At 39.6% G+C, this 10,020-nt stretch overlaps 1 protein-coding gene across 1 annotated transcript; it reads right to left on the bottom strand.

Annotated features, from left to right (window-relative positions):
* Positions 1-430: 430 nt before the first annotated feature.
* LOC121047715 lies at positions 431-8,785 on the bottom strand. The gene is made up of 5 exons (XM_040503181.1): positions 8,571-8,785; positions 4,331-4,494; positions 3,992-4,080; positions 2,381-2,467; positions 431-595 (listed from the first exon to the last, which is right to left on the bottom strand). Exons 1-5 carry the CDS (start codon positions 8,706-8,708, stop codon positions 450-452), a joined length of 624 nt encoding a protein of 207 aa, XP_040359115.1. The 5' UTR covers positions 8,709-8,785; the 3' UTR covers positions 431-449.
* Between the last annotated feature and the right edge of the window lie 1,235 nt (positions 8,786-10,020).

Genomic DNA, 10,020 nt, shown 5'->3' with positions numbered 1-10,020 from the left:
GCAATGTAGACACCAACCCAATTTAACCAGCCGTTTCCAGACAACTTCTGAAAATCTTTGTCCTGTTCTTCAGTCGAAACCAAATAAATGCTATTGCAGCTAATATAACACTTGTGCAGCACATTACAAACTGAATGATTGGCTTATCCTCTTGAAACTAATATTGCGCAGAAAATATTGGTACGTTATCAGCGATTGTATTTCTAATAAAAACGAGTTTCTTTTGTTAAAATACAGAACCTTCCAATTTTTCGCACTGCGGTGCCTAGTTACCATCACCTTCTGATATCGTGCGTTCCTTTGTGTTAATGTAGTTACGATAACGTTGGTCCAGAAGGTATCTATTTTAAGTAAGATCAAAGTTGTGTATTGGTTTTGAATGCATTTACATGCATTATAATTTATGTACTGAACTGAAGTATACACCTACTTTGTTGGAGAAACTACATTTATTTCGGATCAAAATTTTTACATGTTGTGAAGTTGTACACAAAGTACTTTTCTGTCGCTCCACACATCTCATAGAGGAATGTACAGAGGTAAGGCACTTCCTGGTTGTTTTTTAGATATGCTGTTCTGGCCCACACTTGCGACCCTAAAAATCACATGGTAGTCATATGTCAGCAGGACAAACTTAGGCAAGATCACGCGCAAAGACTAGAATTGCGAATCAATGTAGCCATGCAGGCAAGTTGATTCGTGGTTACAAACTGGTAGTAGCGCGCAAAAAATGCACAATGGAAGGAAAGGACAGGTAGGCGCTTGTCTTGTTTATTCCTCTCTTGTCCTGCTTAGTCCTCTCTGTGTATTTTTTGCGCGCTGCTACCGGTTTCAGAATAACAGACACTGCGCATATGTTCCTTTACCAAGAGCGGGAGATCTTAGGTTGATATTAGAGGTACCTTAATCAGGGTGAAGCACCCAACATTCTTGGCAACAAAATTTCTTGATATCTTTTTTATTTCGTTTTTTGATCGATGGAAAAAAGAGTGTAATTGGTCACTTCCCGTCTACGGGAGATTTGGTCAACTACCAGCTTCAGGGCCCTTGAATATATACTTAATATTAAATAACGATTTAGAATATTTAGGAACGAGAATACAAAGCCTCTTTTTCCTACCGAAACGTCGAATTATATTGTATCTCTTTCTGGAGAAATGACAGTTGCATGAGAAGCTTACGTAATTATTATGGCCAAGGGTTTCATTTAATGCGGTATAAAATGGGTTTACAGGCTCGTTAATGTTTCTAAAAGGTTTGAACGGAATATCCATTAACTTTTAGTCATCACGAGGCTTACCATGATATAGAATAAAAACAAAACGACTTAACAATCTCTCTGTACAATGATTAAGAGCCTATACAGAGCATACAAAAGAACCATAGAGCCTTTTCACCCACGCAAACTATTCCTGCTAAGCCAAGTCACCACCACCAATGGTTGTCTACCGGATTTTGAAAATATTTCTTCGCATTAGCCCAGTAATTCTGTAATGTAAAAACATCTGGAGCAGGTGGCGCTCAATTAGTTGAACGGCGTTTTAGTGAACGCCGACTTTTCATTAAAAAAAAACACTTTAGCGAATGGTCGGCCACCGTAAAGCGGCGCTTACGGTTGGGCCAGGTGGATGAACAATTTTGTAATGAGCCGCCACAACCTATGCCGTCAAGCGGCGTGAACGCAGGGGGGCGGGTGGGCTAACAAGTTCCCTAGTCCTTCGCTTAGATGACCGCTCTTCTCTAAGATGTTATTCGCTTATGTGATATGGACCCATTTAAAGGACTTCACCATATGAAAATGTAGGAAGAGATTGTAAATTTCGGGGAAAAAGTTCGATGAGAAGCGCTGCGACTTTTAGAAGAAGCCTAATTTCTCAAAGAAGAGCAGGTAAGTGTCTTTTATCTACACGGCAGGACCAAGCGGGACCATCGGAGCAGGACAACACCGCCTGCTGCAATTGTTCAGTGCTCAGCCGCTGACAAATCCTAGAAGGCGGCGATGTCCCGCTCCTATGGTCCCGCTTGGTCCTGCCCTGTAGATTAGGACCCCAGAAGTGTTTTCGAAATTATTTCTAAAATTATTTGTTATTGCAGTAAAAAAATTAAGTTTTATTTCAGAGAGAAGTTCATTCGATATAAATTCAGGCTCATCGGACAGCATTGCTCCAGCTCTTTGAACAAAGTTTTACCATACAAGAATTCCCAAACTCTACAAAAACATCTGTTCTTTTTTTTTTATCACATTTTATTTAGCGGAAACAAAAATTGGATCTGTTATAATATTTTGCGGTTGTTTTTAATCCCGACGACGTTGAAAATATATTTATTTAGATTGAACAAACAAGAAAAGAAGCTATTCTAAAAAAAAATTCTTCCTTACCTAACATTGGAGATCTGATAAACACACAATATTCATCATTGTGAATTATTTCGCTCTCAAGTGCTGACCACGGAGTTCCACCTTGACCTAAGCATCGGAGCATTATATTGTCTTAAAATTCGAGAGAATATTCAGGAGTCTGCTTTCTAATCTGCATATAAAATTGTGATCTGATAATCAATTTAATCATCTTGACACATTGCTGACATTTTCAATTATCACCTCTTTTTAAAGAGGAGCATTCCACTCTTGTTATGTTCGACTCTTGCTTTCCGCGTTGTGCTCTGAATATTTTTTGTGCACTTCCGTAACAGGCCCATAGGTTTTAATAGGCACCATAAATAAGTAAATAAAATAAAGTAATTAGTAAATGTCAATTCTCAAGCTTGTCTTATTAAAAGTTTTCGTGTATATGGCCACTTCACGTGTTTAACTGCTTATACATCGCGAGACAATCTCACCGCGAACAATTGATGACAATACATTTAGTGTGCAAAGCTGAGCTAGCAGACGTTTACTGCAGTAATATTTAATATTAACACCAGACTAGAACACGGAAACCCCCGTTCTCGGGTGAATAGCATCATGACAAAATAAATAGTCTTGTTTTTCCTGACTATTAAAAGGCAAAATGAAAACTGTTAAAAGAGGTGGAGTGCGCGTATTTGAGACAAAACAGTGGCAAAATTAGACACTGGGCAATATTTATTTATTTATTAATTAAACATGCCCTCAGGGCCCGAAGGCGTTATAGAGAGGGAAAGCGGGTACAAGAAGATGGGAGGAAAAGCTGTAAGAAATTGGCTATAGTAATAATGCAATAAATAAACTATCGAGCAGGTCGTGAATCATTCGAAAAAATTAAAGGCGTTTACAATTCTCTGTAATGCCGAATTAGACCGTAGCTCTTGAGTAGGAGCAGGGGAGGGTACGGAGGGGAGAGTATGCCCTTCCTCCCCCTTCGTACCCTGCCCTCCTCTTCTCCTGCTCCCCTCCTATTTAACGGGAAGTTTTAGTTAAATTTGACGGGGATAATGAATTGGTGTTGAAATCACGTGACGTCAATTTCCCCGCTAAATTTAGCGGGGAAACGTTTTGTATAAATTTAGCGGAAAGATTTTATCCGCTGAAGTTCACGTGACGTCACATTCATTCAAGTGACGTCACACGTGACGTCATGTGTGACATCACGAGGACAAAATTCATCGCTAAATTTGGCAAGAAATTTTCCCGCTAAGTTTAGCGGAAACTTTTCGCGAGAGCATTGTCGCAGTTGGCGTCTATGTGTGAGGAATGGTGAGGAGAGCGAGATAAGTGTCTCTGCCGTAAAGCGGGGGTTTGCGATTGTACATGAGGATATTTGCCGGGGAGAAGCAGTAGCAGCTACCGCTATACAAAAAAAATAGATTTCGATCCCGGACACATTTCACTGTAGTGGGGTCTGGTAAGATGTTCGGCAAATAGACATACTTTTAAGTATCTCCTCATCTGTAGTTTTTTTCGGGCTATACAAAGTAAGCTTTTTTATGCGCAAAGTGCCCGTATTTTTTCATGACTAGTATTCATGTTCATTAAAATGTGAAATGTTAAAATAAGGGGTAGTATATCTACCTGATCCGTCCAAGTAGACAACAAACGTATCATCTGAAATAAATGTATTAGTGTGCTTTTTCGTCGATATGTAAATGTGGCCTTTTGTTCTGAAATTATAAAATGCGGCGTCAGGTTAACTACGATTGTTACAAAACTTTAAACTCGGCCTTTTCTATTCAGGATTGCCAATTTATAAAATTTAATTATGTGTTTTTTTATAATTTATAAGTTACTTTTTTTAATGATTTTTATTTAAATGAACAATCAGCAATTCTGAATAAAACTATACAGTATCAAAAACTTTATCGCAATGAAATATAAAAACTTTTTTTCCTGTTTACGGTGGCTTGTACTTACATATATTTTGAGTGCATATTATAATATGCGTATGTAGCTTTTGAGAGCCATGAGGCCCGGTCGACTGCAAAATTTAATATTTCCAGACATGGCGTTTGCTGAGTGAATCCGCGGTTATGAGAATGAAACACGAGAGAGTATTTGGGTGACTTCTCACTAATAAGCTGCAAAGAAATGTCAAATGTTTGATTTGTATAACAATATTACCGCAGAACAATTCACTTTAATAGTTTTAGATAACCCTATTCGGCCAGAAAGCAAGGCATGCAAGGGGGACACTCCAAATATAAAGTGCGAAGCCACTCACAAGGAGTTCCGACATAATAAGAGCGCTTATGTAAAGACCGCATTTTTGTCAAGTTTATATGACACACACAGAAAATCCTGAAACCAACCAAAACACCTCAGGTGACAAACACATTCCCAACATTTAAGTTACTGATATAAAACAGCTGGTGTGCTTACATTCTCACTTGTATCTGATACCTGCTTTATTGAGTTCACCTAATATTAATCACTTCGTTTCATTCACGTTTTGGTTTAGTACGTAATCTGAGAGAGTAATACTAAGTTAAAGCCACCCATTTTATTTTATATATTTTATTTTTCTTTATTTTTACTGCCAGCGGTAAGGCCAGGGCAGGGGTGGTACAAATAGCAAACATAAACAAAATGTCGTAATTACATACACACAAAAAAACATGAATAAAAAGGTATTAATTACATGCATACACAAACTCTAGTTCCTTTGCGAATGACATGAGATCTTCAGAATCGACAACACGTGCGGGTAGCTTGTTCCATTCATCTATACACCGAACAAAAAAGGAGTACTTAAAACGATCTGTTGAGCACCAATATGGTTGAATATAACGATTATGTTTTGTTCTATGCTGCAAAGGTTCGGGAGTTACGTATTTCGAAACATTTATTCTGCAACATCCACTCAAAATTTGAAAAAAAAAAAAAAAAAAAAGTTTCATTCTGCTCATAGCCAACCTTGTTTGAACACTGCATAGGTTTGCTCGGGACCTGAGTGCGGAGACAGAGTCAGTTGATTTGTAACTATTGAATATAAATCGCACTGCTTTGTTTTGTAGTCTTTCCAGAATATGAACATTTCTAGTGGTAAATGTCTCCCATACAGGGCACGCATAGTTAATGGTTGGTAAAATCAGTCATTTAAACGCCATTAATTTTACTTCTTGACTCGCATGATCTAGCTTTCTTCTGATCATCCACTGTTTTTGAAATCCTTTTTGAAATACATGATCGATATGGGAGTTCCAGTTAGATCGGAGCTAAACAACACTCCCAGATATTTATACTCAGTAACTTTATTAAAAAAAGGCCGTTTATGTAATAGTTAAATTCCAGAATTTGTTTTTTACGCGTTACATTCGTATAGACAGTTTTCTTAATATTCAGTTCCATCTTCCACAGAGTACACCATTTATCTATTTCGCTCAGATGCCTATTTAGGTTCTCTTGATCATTAACGGAGGTACTACAATATACTATGGTGTCATCTGCAAAGTGCTTTAAACTTATGGCAGGATCGAATCCGTCACTCATGTCACCAATATACAATATAAAAAAGAGCGGTCCAAGCACAGAACCTTGCGGAACACCAGATAACAATACCAATGAGTTGGTCCTTTCGCCCTGAAGATAAACAAAGTGTTTTCTGTCCGATAAGTATGCCTCAAACCAATCTACAATTTGGCTGTTCTTTAGAATGAGACTAAGTTTATGTAATAACTTCGGTTGCGATACGCGATCGAAGGCTTTCGCGAAGTTTAAAACCACGACATCAATTTGTCCCCCCTTATCTACATTTCTGCAAGGTGATGAAAAACTTCAATCAGCTGCGTAGTTGTAGAACAACCCTGCCTAAAGTCGTACTGATTAGTGCCCAGGATGTTGTTGCTTTCTATAAAATCTATCAAATGTTTTGCTATTATATGTTCGAAAGTTTTGTAGCACGTAATAGTGAGGGATATTGGTCGATAATTGCTCAGGGTGGTTCTTGCGCCTTGTTTGTGAATAGGAATTACTTTCCCGCACTTCCAGTCTCGTGGAATCATTTCTCTGCTATGTGCAAGTTTAAAAATTATCACTAAATAATGGGAACACCATTCGACATATCTTTGCAGAAACGAATTTGAAATGTCGTCTGGTCCCGGAGACTTTTTTGTATAAATTTTTAACAGCAAAGTAAAAATACCTTCCTGATTCACGTATATGTTTGGAATGGGAGGTATGCTGCCAGAAACGTGAAAAGCAGGAAGGGAACCATTGTCTCTTGTGAAAACTGACTGAAAGTATTCGTTGAATAATGAAGCCATCTGATCTTTCTCCGTTATAACAGAACCGTTTTCAACTATGCTGGTTACCGCATCTCTCGGAGGAGATAAATGCCTCCAAAAAATTTCAGGGGAAGTCTTCATAAAGTTTAGAAGGGAATTATTCATATAAAAAAAATATAGCACTGCGAACTTCGCATTTAAAGTACCTGGAAATGTTCCGCACCTCCTCTGGCCTTTCGGAAGTTTCATGCTTTTTAAGCCGCCGCCGTTTCCTTCTTAACCCATTAATAATAAGAAACAAACTTAATAAGGCGAGCGAGTCAGCTGGAAATGTATTATAAACGTTGGAAATACAGCAGCGCGAACAAATGTTCAAGCAGGATTTAAAAAGTTTATAAAGAAACAAAACAAAATACATGTTTTCGCAAGTTTCTAGTTTTGCTATGGTCAGACCAAAAGGGACCTTTAAGACTGAGGCCAACTCTAAAAGGCTCTTATTGAGCAGGTGTTGAAGTTGGATTGTAATGTAGGTTCGGTTAGGATACCAAAAGATGTGAACGTAATAAGTCAATATAATGTTCTGAAGGCTTGGTCTCCACTCAGCCTCACATCAAGAGACGAATTCCACGGCGGTCACCCTAAATTATTTTAAAGATGCGGCGTTTCATTTCCATTTATTTAAACATGACCGAAGAAACACACCAACTTGTAACTTTACCGCAAAGATTCACTCACCATGCTCAGTGTCATGACTCACAAGAGTAAACATCTTTGCAACGAACATGCTTCTGTATAGTACAGGCTTGTGTTCATTTTGTAAGTTATATTTGTTGATGCCGTTATATTTTCATTATTTCAGACGTACACCGTCTGAGCCTACTTGCAGCTCCTATCTATATTTTCGGAGAAAAAACACGCTACATTTATCGCGCCATATTGTCCAGCCGACACCGCGACATTCGCCACTGCTGTTTTGGCGCTCATTCTTGAGCATAAACTGTAAATAAATGTTTAATCGGCGAACTTGTGCCAAAAACAACAGAAAGAATGAGCGCCAAAACAGAAGCAGCGAATGCCGAGGCGTCGGCGTGACAGCTGGCTGCAGCGAGACGACCAGAGAGTGAAGTGTCGTCGGGAGGGTCTGATGTGAATCGGCAAGGTCGATCTCGGGGCTCGGTATCTCGACTATTCACCAGAATGTTCGGGAGTGAGCTAGGGCGAGACTGACTTGGCAAAATCATGTTGGCCCCTTTGTCTTTTACACTCGGGGTAAGAGTAAGCTCGGATCTTCTAGAAGTACGGTGAAGCGTTCCTTCTCGGTCATGCACACGGCAACTCGTTTAATACAACCAAACCCTACCAAAACTCTTGCTGTTGTAAAAATATGGACTAAATTCAAAGGCCCTTGAAACTGCTTTACACTTTCACGCGCACCAATATTCAAATTTTTAATTTAAGCTATATGTAAAGAACAAAATGATTAGAATATGCTGTGCATATGACGTCACACAAGACGCAGACTTACCATTAAATTTATGATATATTTTTGACTTTATACAAATTAATTTATTGGTAAAGTTATCTTTATTAGAGGAAAGTTGGAATTTAGCATATAAACATAAGAAATGGTGAAGTGAAGTTACGCTTTGCTTATTCCTTGCTATATCTATTGATCCTGCTGTAGTCATTGACATCTTAAGAAAAGCAGGGAGTGGCTTATGTTCTCGTTTCTGCTTCAGGATTTGATCTAGGGCGTCCTTCTCGGCTAATGCCGCAATCTGATTGGTTCTGGAGCGATAATGATATGCACGGGACTGGCCAAGCTCGGCCTTTCTGAAGTTGTCAGCGACCTCGGTGTCAATATGTTTTCTGGGTAAAATATTGCATATTATATATAATCAGTTATCGCCATAAGCAAAGTAGGAATTTACCTCTAAAGCGTCCGGATACTTTCCAAGTCGTTCAGCGAACGTTATTTTCGGGCATCTTGATGCGAGCGTAGAACAAGAAACGCCTACGCAGAAAAGAAAAATAATAAAAACTACAGTCTTCATGCATTCGTGAGCCATAGCACATTTAGAGTGCTTCCGAGAAAAGTGACAGAAATCCAGCTGCGGAAAAGCGCAAAGTACGGTGCCGATAGTTCGAGTGCGACTGACTCTAAGGGCAGTGGCGATTCGAGCCCAGTTGTGACTCGAGAAAAACAGCTGCCGCCCATTACTCATCTTACAGTTACGTCAGCAAATCGGTACCACTGGGCACACGTGTCCTAACCAAGAACGCAGTGTTGGAGGTAACGCGTTACTAGTAACGACGTTACTGGTAACGCGTTACATTTTTCGCTAACGCAGTAACGTACTCGTTAGTATTCTGAATGACTAACGAGTAAAGTATTTCCGTTACTTTTTTACGGTATCGGCTGTAAAATTTCGTTACTCGTTACTTTTGACCAAAACTGGTGAAATCCTGCACGAGCTTATCTCAAAATCCTGCACCAGCTTATCGCTGCACGGAACAGGCATCCGTCCCAGTAAAGTTAAAACAAAAAACAAAAAAACTCACTTCTCGAAGGCGAAACAAACCTTCGGCTACCAGCTAATTCCGTTCATCCTCCTTTTTCTTTTTATTTTCATCGTGTCACCACCCACAAGGCTTGAACGAACGACTGCGTTACAGCCTCCTCCCCTCCCTCCTCTCCCTCCCCTTGCTTTGTGCAGCAGAAGTGGACAGCGTGGGGGGGGGGGGGGGGGGGGGAGCCGTGGAGAGACATCCGTTTACAACAGTGGACAACTAGTGGCGAAGCGATTTGCTCATTTCTCTAGTTCAAAAAAAAAAAAAAAAGAAACACCCTTTGTGGAATATTTTTACCCTCGCTGTCCCCCTGCTGCCTGAAAGTTCCTGACCCACTTTTGTACACAGAAGAATCTTTCGCTTGATTAGTCTTTACTTCCCTAAGGTCATGATAAAAAAAAATATTAAAAAAAGTTTTAAACCTGGAAAGAAAACTTCCAAACACGAAACCTTTTCTTTTTTTTCACAGAAAAACTGAGAGCTACTGCTGGTAAGAGGCAGCAAGTGATTATAGCCAGTGCGCTGGTAACCGGTGTCCTGTTCCAGATAGTGAAGTAAATCAGTCTCTGGTAATAGTATGAACCGGACTGTTACTAAAACCGGCGTACAGATGAGGGGTGTTGGTTGGCTGGTTGTGTTCCAGCAGTCCCCGTTCGCATGCTGTAGTTTATAAAAGCCGATTGACTAACATCTCCGACTCATTCTGCGCGTGAGATGGGCATGAATAACGAAAGTCCGTCGCCATGGCCAGCAGGTCTGAATGAAATGTATTAACTAAAGGAGACAGAATCAGGTAATCAACAGTTTCAA

Source organism: Ixodes scapularis, unplaced genomic scaffold (assembly GCF_016920785.2).
Source record: "Ixodes scapularis isolate PalLabHiFi unplaced genomic scaffold, ASM1692078v2 PGA_scaffold11__112_contigs__length_91849675, whole genome shotgun sequence".
Lineage (NCBI taxonomy): Eukaryota > Metazoa > Arthropoda > Arachnida > Ixodida > Ixodidae > Ixodes > Ixodes scapularis.
The sequence above is the reverse complement of the archived record's forward strand: the minus strand, read 5'-3'. Positions and strand labels throughout refer to the sequence as shown.